This window comes from Fomitiporia mediterranea, assembly GCF_000271605.1.
Source record: "Fomitiporia mediterranea MF3/22 unplaced genomic scaffold FOMMEscaffold_7, whole genome shotgun sequence".
Lineage (NCBI taxonomy): Eukaryota > Fungi > Basidiomycota > Agaricomycetes > Hymenochaetales > Hymenochaetaceae > Fomitiporia > Fomitiporia mediterranea.
The window spans coordinates 1,745,917-1,759,916 of NW_006760392.1; the positions used below are offsets into that span (position 1 = coordinate 1,745,917).

A 14,000-nucleotide genomic window follows, 5' to 3' on the forward strand; every position below is an offset into this window, starting at 1 on the left:
AGAGTCATTAGAAACAGGTTAAATCACGAATTACTGCGGAGTTTGTGGCCCACCCGAACCTACAAAGAGGGCCTGTAGGTGTAGAAACGATTATCACATTTGACAAAGCATGCACGTTCCAGAGGCAATACCTTCCAGCAACCTAGAACTAATGTCTGGCTAAACATAAAAGAAGTCGGACGACGATTTGAGCACAATAATGCTTTTGACTTACCCATCCTGATTTGTCGATAGGATGTTTGACGGGGACTTAAGAAGGTATTTGGGGATTTACAAAGTAGATAAAACCAGTCCTGCAAGTTCAATTGAAACAAGTGCACATAAGCGCGTTATATCCGCCATTTTCATCATCTGTTTGATCGGCTAACAGATTAGACGTCATGCGACACGACAATTTTGATCCTCGTTCTTTTGCTGCTGAAATTCCACCTCGAGTCTGAATACTCATGAACACCGCGGTGACCGGTTGCTTTATCTTCGCGGTCTTCCGCCTCGCTGCACTCACCAACACCCACGACGATGTCAACTATACCATCTCGCCTACCTGTGCGCCAGGGAGCTAAGCTATTCGTTCGATCGACGAACGCTCAAACGCGCGTGAATGCGAGGTTCGGCCGTGTCGGGGATCAGCTCCGTTTCATGTCCTCGTCCACCGCTACGCAAGGATCTGTATCTAGCTTTGGTTCTAAGAAGTTTGCGTACGGTTTGCTCGCGTCTGTTGCTTTCTTCAGCTCCGTGTTGGGTTATTCTGTTGGTGAATGGCGTCGAGAGTCTGGAAATGTTAAAAAGAGAGTTGCGAGTACTTGGCAAGATGTCACATATGGCACTCGTGCCGACGTTGAGTCAGCGATAAAAGATCTCCGAGAAGCTCTTCCGCGCAACGGAGCTGTAGAGACAGTGAGCCAATTCCTGTTATCCGCTTTAAACTTCTAACTTAAAACATTGTAGAGTCCAAGTGTATTGCAAACGTATGGCTTCTCCGAGAATAGTTATCACCCAAGCATGCCGCATGCGGTCGTAGTGCGCCCTCAGACTACAGAAGAAGTGAGCGCGATTGTGAAGATCGCGAACAAATATCGTATTCCAGTGACGCCATACGGGGGTGGTACAAGCTTGGAAGGGCATTTTAGCGGTGTAAGAACTGCTAGTATTGAACCGTATATTGAGGAAAGCTAAAAAAATGAAGGATTTAGAATTCGGCAGGATCGATATGTATAGATTTGGATGGGATGAACAAAATCATCCGCATTGATGGTACGCACTACTTGCTTCGATTCCGAGGAACGACTTCTGACAACAAATCTTCAGAGCAAGATGCAGACCTCATATGTCAAGCTGGAGCACGTTGGGAAGATATTAACTCGACATTGACGGACAAAGGGATTCCACTCTTTTTCCCGGTAAGTCATACTTTAATCTATGGATCCTGAACTGACATGCATTTCTGCCTTGTAGTTGGATCCAGGACCAGGGGCGGTATGAAACGTCGACTATACTATCAAGGCAGTACTGAGACTGGCCTTATGTAGACTATCGGAGGTATGATAGGGACAGGATGTTCCGGAAGTAAGTGGGTTAGTCTCTTTGTCTTGTGCACAAGCTGAAATCATCTGATCTACTGTAGCAAATGCTGTTCGTTATGGGACGGCAAAGGGCGAATGGTTTCTAAATGTTGTGAGTATGATTTCGCTTATCCGATACGTTACGACGTAATAATCAATTATTGGCCAAAAGACGGTTGTATTGCCCAATGGCGAAATAATCAAAACGCGCAGGAGAGCACGCAAATCCTCCGCTGGCTTCGACTCGACTAAATTGTTCATCGGGGCAGAAGGTACACTGGGAATAGTCACTGAAGGTACAAGCGACAGATTTCCTCTCTTGATGAGGTACAAGCATTTTGATTTGTATAGCTACCCTGAGACTTGCACCCCTACTTCCAACGAAGGTTGCCCTCGCACAATTCCCCAATGTTCAACACGCTGTAGATGCCGTCCAAGAGATTCTACGATCGCCATACGGGAACAATATTCGTCAGCATTTTTTATTCGTATTCTGGGATTAATTCACTGACACCCTCAATGACAGAATGCGTTGAACTCGTGGATGATTATAGTATGACAATTTATATACATTCTAACCCTTTGTCACTACTAATAGGCTTTGCTTCAGCAATTGCGTCAATAAATCAAGCCGGAACGGTTGATCGGACATATCCCGTCAAAGACTCTCTCTTCTTCAAAATTCAAGGATCTGATGACTCAATTAAAGCAACATCCAAGCTAGTCCAAGCTATCGTGAAACGTCACAATGGATCAAACTTCCAATTTGCGGCCACAGATAGCGAAGCGGCAGCACTGTGGGAAGCGCGTAAGTATGCATTGATGTCCGTATTGGCATCGGATGAAGGGAGTAGAGCTTGGACAACAGACGTCTGGTGCGAAGAGATCCGCTCTTTTACCATCTGAAACTTATGAGTAATACACCCAGTGTTCCTGTATCAAAGCTGCCACAGCTTGTCCAGGAATCGAAAAAAGACCTCACTGATAGCGGTCTAAAAGCAGGCATAGTTGGACATGTGGGAGATGGCACGTTGACGACTGCCTCACTCGCCATCCGTTTTCTGACCCAATCGATACAGGCAATTTCCATGCACTAGTTCTTTTCCATGATGACGCAGAGCTTCCGAAAGTCGGTGAATATGTTCATCGCCTTGTACACCGGGCGCTAGCACTTGATGGTACATGTGTGTTGTATTTCCTTAGCTGCGTTTTCCTCCTACAGTTCGTCAAGTGCTTACAGCGTTCATATATTAGGCACTGGTGAGCACGGAGTTGGCGTCGGGAAGAAGGAATACCTGAATGATGAACTTGGTCCTGGGACCGTGGAGCTCATGAGGCGTGTTAAGGATGCCATAGATCCAAATCATATCATGAATCCTGGGAAGGTACGATTGATCAAGACTAAGTGTGGATAAATGAGCTGACATAATTTGGATATAGCTTTATCCGGAGAGACAAGAAAACAGGAAATCTCAGTAAGAATCCACGAAGACTAATTAATGCATGACGAATTTCATGTTCTTGATTATCTTTTCACCGAGTCTTCTCGAAGTGCGTGTCATTTCCGAATCAAGCATACGTTGCTTGAAATAGCTCAGACTTTTGAAGACCAAGAGATCGAATCTGTGGCATATATGTCCATATGTGAGACCATTGTCAAGAATATACCGTTTTCAGGATTACTCGTCGCTGCTTGTATGAGCAGACAAAGAACTGGACACTGCAGGTACCGCTGTATAATAGGTGGCCATGAGAACCACATACGCCGCAGAGTTTAGTTCTATTGTGTGCAGCTGCCACCGTTCCTAACCAATCATAAGTTCCTATATTCCCTTTCTCTTCCCGAGAGTGAGCAATCAGGCGTTCTACTTCTACGCGGCTGGGGAGTTGTATAAAATCCCCCTGCGAAACTCTGCAAGGGCATCCCAGAACTGCGAACATCCTTCGTTGACGGTACGAATCATCCTTCAGATCGAAACGAAAATATGCCAAAGGAACAAATGCAGAGAACTTCGGGCCCGTTCGCCTGTCACGCACACGGATGCGGAAAGATGTTCATTCGTCGGCATGATTTAACCCGTCATGCACGTATTCATGACCCGAATACCGAGTAAGTCGATCGCTTTTGTGATCTCCATTCCTCCTCTTCGTACTTAAACTGCTCTTCTTAGACGTCTGAAGTGCTCTAAGTGCAACCACACAGCTATCTACAAAGATAACCTCAAGACACATTTCATCGGAAGACAGTAAGTCAAGTTCAAGTGATAGTTATTGTAGACGCGTTGATCAACCAACATGCAGTGTAAATCCAAAGGCGTATGCCTGCAGGTTCAACAATTGCAGTAGGACTTATACCGACGACTCTTCTCTCATAAAGCATGAGAAGAAGTGTCACAAGTTCTATCGAAGGGCGCAGAAGCCCTATGTACGTCCTCCGACGCCGACGTTGCGACTACAAGTGCACGCCAGCATGTTCGTGCAAGGTACCTTCAAAAGTCAGGAACCTTCTCCAACTACGTCCTCTGGCGATGAGCAATTCAATTTCGAACAATACTTGGATGAGATCTTAGGTCTTTGCAAGCCATCTGAAGCTTCTAGTACCGGCCATGCCTCCTCTGGTTTCTCAGAGTCTCAAAGACATAGACACCTAGACAATGAACGATCAGAGGCTACCAGTGCGCAAAAAGTCAACGCTCTTAATGCATCTGTTTCTACTTGCCAGGATCCCCTCTTGGATCAAGTCTCCGAGCTATTCAGTGGACAAGTACCCTTTCCATGGCAGCAAGGACTTGGAGAGGTAGATCTCGGTGTTGAGACATGGAACACGTTTTTAATAGAGCAACAAGGATCTATCGACGATTACTCCCTTTTTGGTCTATATAATGGATGGCACAATGATCCGATACTGAACCAGAATATACAGCGCTGCTAAACTTGCCCCGTCCTTGTCCACCGGATTGCGTTCACATATCATATCAGCCTCTATGCATTTTGTACATATTTATTCTTAAACTTATTTTTATTCAGAATGGAATTTCCTGCTAAACCCTTGTATAATATTGCTTCGTCTTGGATGGCATGCTTGCCTAGCCTTGTGCGGTCGCCGTCATCGACCGTTCTCTACTTTTTTTTTTACATCATTGACCACAGTGAGTACACTGTCCTGTGGTGTTGTGCTGCACCTTATGGGCTTGAAACGGCCTTTGTAGCTCAACGATAGCATATATCTGGTTTAACAAATCCATATCGTCCGTACGTCAATGTATTTTGTCACCAATCCCTGCTTACAACATCTTCAAGTAGACCTTTTCTCTTGATCTATAATTGTCATCTGAACTGGGCTCGACTGTGGGCTGGAAGCCCTGAATCGGCGAATATAAATTTAGCACTTGTCTGCCACTCGCGAAATTCCGAGACTAGTCAGCCCGCTGTAACAGAAGGGATATAAGGCGAGCACTCACGGACGACCTTCTTTCTCCATCTTGTTCTCCTTCCTCCATCTCCTCGGTCTGGTCCTCTGCTCAGTCCTCAAGGCGGCAAGCGCTCAGCATTGGCGACAATCTTACAGCGACGTCCGACAAGCAACAAGACCGCAAGTCATGAAGATCGACCAACTTCGAAGACATCCATAATTGTCATGCACTGACACAGCGGCATCCAAACGCCTGGAGTATATACTAGTAAGATCGACAAGTATGGCCTCAAGGCTCAAGCCATCAAGCAGCAATCATCGTCGTTGACTGACATTCGATGTGTGCCCTCGCCATCCTCAAGTTCATGTATGTCGTCTATCTATACTCATTCGTTAAGCTTCGCCTAACCCTGTTATTACTAATTAGCAAAGTCCGTCCATCTTTATTAGTATTTTTAGTATCACCGCCCTAGTCGACACTGATGTTCTCATTTTACGTCCTCAGCATTCGTCTACGAACGCAAGCCACCCACGATGAAGCTTTGCTATACGGAAGATAATTGACTTGTGCACGGTCATTATCTTTCAGCACTCATTGATGAATGGGCGTTTGTTGGATCCGCAAACGCTATTCGGGTGGCTTGAGCAGGGAGCCGGCAAGAGGCCGGTGCGAATGGGAGGGGCGGGCCCATTTGACGTCTTGTTTTGTATTTCAAGCAGCAAACTCGTCCGCGAATTAGCGTTTCTCGAAAATACTCTGGTCAAGTGACTTTGACTGTCGTTTCTCTCATCTATACTTTGCTACTCGATTCATACTGATACTTTTTTCCTATCCTGCTGCAATTTGCAGAGCTGGGAGCCGGTAGGGTGGCCGGCGGGGGTGGGAGGGGCGGGCCCGCCCCATTTTTTCTTCTTTCTTTTAGGTTCGTTTTCGCGCAGCAAACTCGTCAGCGAACAAGCATCTCTTGGTAAGGATTCCAAACATTTGTTCGAGTGGTTTGGCTGCCGTTTCTCTTGCCTATTCCTCGCTACTCGGTCAATTATGCAACTATATAGTAATATATCGTATTAGTTAGATTTTTCAGCTGTAATCGCAGAGGGAGCCGGTAAGGTGGCCGGCGGGAACGGGAGGGGTGGGCCCGTTCCAAATATTTTATTTACTGTTAGTCTTTGCTCGTCTTTTACTTCGGTCAAGGCAATCCGTTAGTTATAGATATGTATAATTCTATAATACTTACTCCAAGGTTTTGAATTTGAATATGACGAGTGACGGTGTTATCCTAATGATGCACGCGACGAAGTGTCAAAGCACAGGCTTTTGAGCCAAGACTGTTGTCGACTATTTACGAGTTGTTTGTACCATCAGTTGTCTACCGGTTTAGACAATGCAGTGCTGGTGGTCGGTAAAGTCGTGGAATTTACCTACCTCATAAGGGTGATGTGCTTCGATCCAAGCGACCACTGGACCCAACCAATCAGGAGTGTCCATTTTCCCTTTCTCTCCCCGAACGAAAGCAATCAAGAGTATTTGTCCACCTTGAGTATAAATATGGCTGCTTTGGGTCGCTACTGGAGCACTACAGGAGCCTTCCAAGTCGACAGTCGAGCTATCTGCAACTCCCCCAGACTAGAATTCCGCTCTCCACGCTCTTCAGTGACTTGAAAGATTGGCATGTCTACCTCTGTCTCGCATCCCTTAGTATGTGCCGAATGCGGAAGGCGCTTCAGCCGTCGGTGTGATTTGAAGCGGCATGCTCTTATTCACAAACCGGACGCTAAGTAAGCTTGTTATTATTGTTCTCTCCATTCCTTGTTTCTTATGTTCTTATTATATTCTAATCGTATAGACGATACTACTGCGCTTATCCTGGATGCAGTCATAGCTCGCTTCAAATGTGTAATCTAAAGGCACACTACATTTCGAGACAGTAAGTCACTTTCGGAAGTCGATTATATAGTCACACGAACTGACAACTTCCTTCAGCCTATTGTATCGCCTCTTCGAGTGCAATTTCAACAGTTGTGGCAAGTCCTATACGGATGCCTCATCACTAATAAAGCACGAGAAGAAGTATCATGGCTTCTTCCGCAAGGCACAGAAGCCGTACGAACGGCGGACGTCGCCAAGCACGAGGCTTGCACTTGATCCGTCTAGATTTGTGAAGGGATTCTCCGAGCAACAAACTCCATCGTCAACCCCATCATTGTGTTATTCAAATGGTGATAATCTGTCACATGTTTCGCAATCCCTCTCCCCAGCTCCCGTGACGAGTCCCGCTACTAATGACAGGGTTCAGCCTAATGGCGAGTTTCTCATGGCTTCTGCATCTACGGATGATTTTCTGCATGAAATGATTCCAGAGTTATTCCCAAAGCCCCTGGAGACGGTCACCTCTTGTGTCCCTCCCATCACTTCCAGCAATACATGGGATGCGGATTTTGCCTATCCGAATCAGGAGCCATACCCGAATCACTTAGGCTATGGTGGAGAGATGGTGGACTCTAGAGGATTTACATTGTTCGATCTCTTTAATTTAACTGTTCCCCTTGAGCCTCCCTTCGAATTTCCCTCCCTTTAGCCTTTCCTTCAAGCCTTTCAGAAACCCTTTTTTGTTTGTAACATGATTTTGACTTATTCTTCATTTATTCTGCACTTCTCTCTTGTTCTTTGTACATTTTATTCACTTTTGAGACAGTTAACATTGGAATAGATTGCTATAACAATATTAATCTTCAGTTTTGATTGTATAGAGATGCTAAATAGTATTTCTGTGCTTTATACTATAAAATTCTGCATAGCCATAGTGTCCTCACACAAACCTTTCATATGCACACCTAGAGTATGCAAGGTTGTCAAATATTTAGCCGAACGACCCTTTCACCCTTTTTACCTGCTCTCTTAGAAGGATGTACAGCTGTGTTTTGGTAGAACTGCTGGTAACTTAACATGGGAAGTTGCACAAAATTGAAAAGTACTGCAACTCGTATTCCGAGTATTGATTGTGTTGCGTTCTTTGAGCATCTATGCTATACAAGGTGGATTGCTCTGTCCAGCTCCTTACTCTTAAATACACTTGACAATCCTACCTCTCCACGCACCACCCTCTTTATAAAGGCAAAAGCTAAAAAGGTGCAAGTGTTAGCTATACGACTGGGAATGATGTAGAATGTGTGCTTTAATGTTACAACTTTCGTTGTGTTCCCAAGCACTGTTACTGTGATATATTGATCTAGCATTAGTTTTTGCCTTGAGAGGTTGCAGTATGTATTTTTTTAATGATATAAATACTGAAATGAGTTATTTGTTGTTCAACTTGTTGTTGAGCCTTGCTCTGATTCTATCCGGAAACGGAAGCAGTTCTCACGCGATTTGAATGGCATGCTTGTCTGGATCGCTGGTGGTCGCTATCGCTGTCACCGACCGTTCTCTGTACATCGTTGGACACAGTGAGTACTCTGTTCCGTAGTGTTGTGCTGTACCTTATGGGCCTGAAACAGCCTTTGTAGCTCAACGATGGCATTTGTCGGGCTCTAAGCGAATCCATGTTGTCCAGCATATGTCAATGCATTTTATCATCAATCTCCACTTACACTATCTTCAGGTAGACTTCAGCCTCTTGATATATATATATTTGTCTTCTACACTGGATTCAATCGCGGGCTGGAAGCTCTCGACTGGCGATATTCATTCGGCACTTGTCTGCCACTCACGAGGTTCCGAGACCAGTCAGCCCACTGCAACAGAAGGGATATAAGGCCAGCACTCGCGGACGACCTTCTTCCTCCATCTTGTTCTCCTTCCTCCATCTCCTCAGTCTGGTCCTCTGATATATTCTCAAGGCGACAAGTGCTCAGCGTTGGCGACAATCTTACAGCAACGTCCAACAAGCAGCTAGTCCGCAAGGCATGAAGATCGACCAACTTCGAAGTCATCCATAATTGTCATGCACAGCGGCATCCAAACGCCTGGAGTCTATAGTAAGATCGACAAGTGTGACCTCAAGGCTCAAGCCATCAAGCAACTATCATCGTCGTCGACTGTCATTCAATGTGTGCCCTCGTCATCTTCAAGTTCATGTATGTCGCCTATCTCAGTTTGTTTGTTAACTGCGACTAACCAATTATTACTCTTTCTTAGCAAAGGTCCGCTCATCTTTATTAGCAGTCTTTTAGTACCACCGTCCTTGATCGACACCGATGTTCTCATTTTACGTTCTCAGCATTCGTCTACGAACGCAAGCCACCCACGATGAAGATCTGCTAAACGAAAGATAATTGACTTGTGCACGGTCATTATCTTTCAGCACTCATTGATGAATGGGCGTTTGTTGGATCCGCAAACGCTATTCGGGTGGCTTGAGCAGGGAGCCGGCAAGAGGCCGGTGCGAATGGGAGGGGCGGGCCCATTTGACGTCTTGTTTTGTATTTCAAGCAGCAAACTCGTCCGCGAATTAGCGTTTCTCGAAAATAGTTACAAACCTTGGTCAAGTGACAGTGGCTGTCGTTTCTCTCATCTATACTTTGCTACTCGATTCATACTGATGGTTTTTTTCACTATCCTGCTGCAGTTTGCAGAGCTGGGAGCCGGTAGGGTGGCCGGCGGGGGTGGGAGGGGCGGGCCCGCCCCATTTTTTCTTCTTTCCTTTAGGTTCGTTTTTCGCGCAGCAAACTCACCTGCAGGCATCTCTTGGTAACGATTCCAAACGTTGTTCGAGTGATTTGGCTGCCGTTTCTCCCATCTATTCCTTGCTACTCAGTCAATTCTGCAAATATATAGTATACATTGTATTAGTTAGACTGTTCAGCTGTAATCGCAGAGGAGCCGGTAAGGTGGCCGGCGGGAACGGGAGGGGTGGGGCCCGTTCCAAATATTTTATTTCCTGTCAGTTTTTGCTCGGCCGAGGCGATCTATTCGTTGTAGGGGAGATGTCTAATTCTATAATAATTACTCCAAGATTTTGAAACGTGATTAGTGATGGTGTTATCATGTGCATGCGAAGAAGTGTCACAGCACAGGCTGAGAGTCAAGGATGCTGTTGACTGTTTACGAGTTATTTGTACCATCAGTTGCCTACCGGTTTAGGCAATGCAGTGCTGGTGCCAGTGGTCGGTAAAGTCGTGGATACCTACTTCATAAGGGTGATGTGCTTCGGTCCAAGCGACCACTGGACCCAACCAATCAGGAGTGTCCATTTTCCCTTTCTCTCCCCGAACGAAGGAAATTAAGGATACTCGTCAACCTTGAGTATAAATATGGCTGCTTTGGGTCGCTACTGGAGCACTACAGGAGTCTTCCAAGTCGACAGTCGAGTTATCTGCAACTCTCCTAGACTAGAATTCCGCTCGCTCTTCAGTGACTTGAAAGACTGTCATGTCTACCTCAGTCTCGTATTCCTTAGTATGCACCGAATGCGGAAGGCGCTTCAGCCGTCGGTGTGATCTGAAGCGACATGCTCTTATTCACAAACCGGACGCTAAGTAAGCTTGTTATTTATTGTTCTCTCCATTCCTTGTTTCTTATGTTCTTATTATACTCTAATCTTATAGACGATACTACTGCGCTTATCCTGGATGTAGTCATAGCTCGCTTCAAATGTGTAATCTGAAAACACACTACATCTCAAGGCAGTAAGTCACGTTTGGAAGTCGACTATAGTTACATGAACTGACAACATCCTTCAGCCTATCAGGTTGCTTTTTCCATTGCGGATTAAACGGATGCACTAAGACCTATAGGGACGATTCATCACTGATAAAGCATGAAAAGAGCTGTCATGGTTTCTTCCGTAGAGCCCAGAAACTATATGAACGACGGGTGTCATCCAGCGTGGGGCTTGGGCTTGATCCGTCTGTCTACGTAAGCAGTGCCTCTGAGAAGCGCACTCCATCACCAACTCCGTCATTAAGCTACACAGATAGTGAAGAATCGTGTTAAGATGAGACTACACAAGAGTATGTCTCAGATGATATAAACTACATTACAAGCAATGACGAATGATGATGGAATACCTTCCATCATACATTCTACATCTGAGACATACCTACATAGTATATATAGACTAACTAATCAATGGACAATGAAGCAAGCTGTGAGAGAGTGAGCCGAGTCTACTATCCCCCCTCTTTGTGTGATCCCTCTAAGCCTCTCACATAACCTCTCTTTCCCCTTTCTTAACAGGTTATGAGCCTTGAGCTCCCTGCCTACGCTTTATCTACACTCTACTATGTCTATGCTCCATGCAGTTCTATGCATCACATGCACACACACAGCATACTACAACGTGGAACTCGACACACCTGTCTGAGTATCCCAAACACAAATCAATACGTTGTGAATGCACGATCTACCATACTACATACGACCCAGACATTATATGATTGTCATCTTAGTGATTATGATCATTGGCCCAGTAATAACATAATCTATGCAGGCAATGTTGAAACTACAATGAGTATCACTTACTGCAATTATTAAATGCTAAAATACTCTATAATATCATGGAGATCATGTTATAATAAATTAACTGATCATACTACAGACAAACGTTAAAAAAACGAACATTAAAAAGATTAATAAAGCAAACACTACTCTTCTGCTATTAACATTATAATAGTATAAATGATTGACACTGTCAACAAGCATACATATGTTATAGCATAAATCAAATAATAACATATATAGTAACATCACAGCTGAACAATTAATACTCAAAACGAGCACATATATGCTAAATAGCATATTAAATCAAATAAATAAAACATTTAACATGTATTATAAACAATAATACAATTGCAGACACTATAATAACAATAATAATAACAATAATAATGATAATAATACAGATAGAACTAACAGAACAAATATAGAACAATATAATAACTAACACATATCATGGTCGAGCAATTATATGTAACATATTGAATTCAGCAGTTACATGTCAGATATCATGATTACTTATCAGATACCAAATATAATACACATATCTAAGATATACAGACGAGTACAGATATACAAAGGTATAATGAATAACTACAAACCAAAAAACAATGCTACAGAGCATATAAACTAACTATGCATGAAAGAATAATGTTATAACACATAAATACTGATTACAGTACAAGACAAGTGCAAAAATTATAACTATTAAACAAATGATACTACTTTACACATTAATACAATTGTGTAAATGTATACTAACAACAAACGAAAGAATTATATCTCTATTATACTTGAAACAATGTAACAATACAACTTAATTATGCAGAACGTGTTATCACAGCAGTTGATTATATAATAAATTTCGAAGTTGCAACAGTAACATCAACTGTACAGCATATATACCTTAACAAACGATTATTAAATTTACATCATGACAATGTAGCTTGTAGGAGCAAAAGTATTAAGCTAATAAGGCTATTATAACAAATAATACAAATATTATTATTACAAACACATTATTATAATAATTACAATTGAAAACAATCATAATATAATATGATTAAATAAATTAATAAAATGTTTAAGCCATTATCTCAGATGGTATAATATAAAATAGGCAATAATGGATACAAGCATACTTAATAGAACTCAGTGCATTTACTAAAAGCACTACATAAATAATAATTATAACGTTATTAAATGAATATTATATGGAAACAAACAAATTACCATATGTTTCCAACACAAAAACAAAATATTCATTCATAATTACAAACAATTATTAATAAAAGATAATGAGTGTGAACAAAACTTGTATATTATACATAATGTGTACTTATCTACTATAACAAACAAAATACACATTATATAAGTTGACAAACATTAACAGTAACAAAAATATAATAGTAATAACACTTAAATTACTCATTATAGAACATAACAAACATTATGCACAGCTTTAAAATACTAATAATTAGAAATCAAACCATGAAAGCAATTACAATTATTATATATAAATATTATATTATAACAATGATTAATAAACATTAAAGAAATATCCAATTCTTCAAAGAAATACCTTCTTGAATTGAAGGGGAGAAAATGGATAATATGCACAAACAATTAATAACTAAATATAAACAATGGAACAGAAAGTATAACACTACAGACACTACAAAAAATAGAATAATGAAATTCACAGACTAAGCACTGACTAAGCAATAGAAGTTACAGACAGACATAACAGATCAAAAAGGTAAATCATTCAGTACAAAGTGAAATTATGTCAATCAGAACTAAATAACAGAAGTCAACACAACACACAATTGAACTTCAACATTAAATAAATAATAATTCTACTACAAAACAAATGCTCATACTTGGCAAATAATATTAATATGATAATATAATTAACTTAACAGTGTTTAATACGAAAATAAATAATATACAGACAATTATCACATTATATAACAAAATAATTCATCAATTCAGACTATAGTTCATGGATAAAAGTGATGAATAACGAAAATAATACTTCAGAACGTACATAAAACAATAAATAATATATCTATATGATAATACAAATATAATTGCAATATAATTTGCAACTACAACAAATGATATGCAGATAATAACTATATAAACAAGTATGGAGTGTATACATATAATTAAATAAAACTATTAAATTGATTCTTGTACAAACAATTAAATTGCCCTCACTCTGTGATTAATACAAGTGTGAACAGTATTATAATACTATAAAATACATCAGATAGATACTAATAGGTATATCTATACAATGATTCAAATAAAATAAATAAAACCAATATATAAAACGTTTTACCTAGCAAACCAATTAACAAATAAAACGTCAAACAAATACTACAATTGCACATAGTACTAGATTCACTAAAAGAACACTAGGAGACAATTATAGTAAAACATAATCTGATATATTACTTATATGCAGATTGTGTTACAATACATTATTCTTTGCAAAAGAAAAAGCAAAGAACAATAGCCATAACATACACACATATATACACATACTATGATTGTAACAATTTCACATTAACCATTGTTAATG

General features: G+C 41.4%; 4 protein-coding genes across 4 annotated transcripts; all 4 read left to right on the forward strand.

Moving 5' to 3' along the window:
• Positions 1 to 519: 519 nt before the first annotated feature.
• On the forward strand, positions 520 to 3,041 carry FOMMEDRAFT_134733 (D-lactate dehydrogenase cytochrome oxidoreductase; the record flags this gene model as incomplete). Its single annotated transcript, XM_007267488.1, has 15 exons — positions 520 to 897; positions 949 to 1,134; positions 1,194 to 1,254; positions 1,309 to 1,400; positions 1,456 to 1,476; positions 1,530 to 1,566; positions 1,625 to 1,674; positions 1,735 to 1,858; positions 1,914 to 2,033; positions 2,089 to 2,115; positions 2,173 to 2,437; positions 2,491 to 2,588; positions 2,642 to 2,746; positions 2,817 to 2,947; positions 3,003 to 3,041. The coding sequence occupies 15 exons, from the start codon at positions 520 to 522 to the stop codon at positions 3,039 to 3,041; spliced, it is 1,734 nt and encodes a 577-aa protein (XP_007267550.1).
• A 506-nt stretch (positions 3,042 to 3,547) lies between these two features.
• FOMMEDRAFT_29222 (uncharacterized protein) lies at positions 3,548 to 4,494 on the forward strand (the record flags this gene model as incomplete). The annotated part of the gene is made up of 3 exons (XM_007267489.1): positions 3,548 to 3,672; positions 3,734 to 3,808; positions 3,864 to 4,494. The coding sequence occupies 3 exons, from the start codon at positions 3,548 to 3,550 to the stop codon at positions 4,492 to 4,494; spliced, it is 831 nt and encodes a 276-aa protein (XP_007267551.1).
• A 2,152-nt stretch (positions 4,495 to 6,646) lies between these two features.
• On the forward strand, positions 6,647 to 7,553 carry FOMMEDRAFT_157327 (uncharacterized protein; the record flags this gene model as incomplete). The annotated part of the gene is made up of 3 exons (XM_007267490.1): positions 6,647 to 6,753; positions 6,822 to 6,902; positions 6,959 to 7,553. 3 exons carry the CDS (start codon positions 6,647 to 6,649, stop codon positions 7,551 to 7,553), a joined length of 783 nt encoding a protein of 260 aa, XP_007267552.1.
• Positions 7,554 to 8,348: 795 nt separating this feature from the next.
• On the forward strand, positions 8,349 to 8,884 carry FOMMEDRAFT_157328 (uncharacterized protein; the record flags this gene model as incomplete). The annotated part of the gene is made up of 2 exons (XM_007267491.1): positions 8,349 to 8,421; positions 8,577 to 8,884. The coding sequence occupies 2 exons, from the start codon at positions 8,349 to 8,351 to the stop codon at positions 8,882 to 8,884; spliced, it is 381 nt and encodes a 126-aa protein (XP_007267553.1).
• Between the last annotated feature and the right edge of the window lie 5,116 nt (positions 8,885 to 14,000).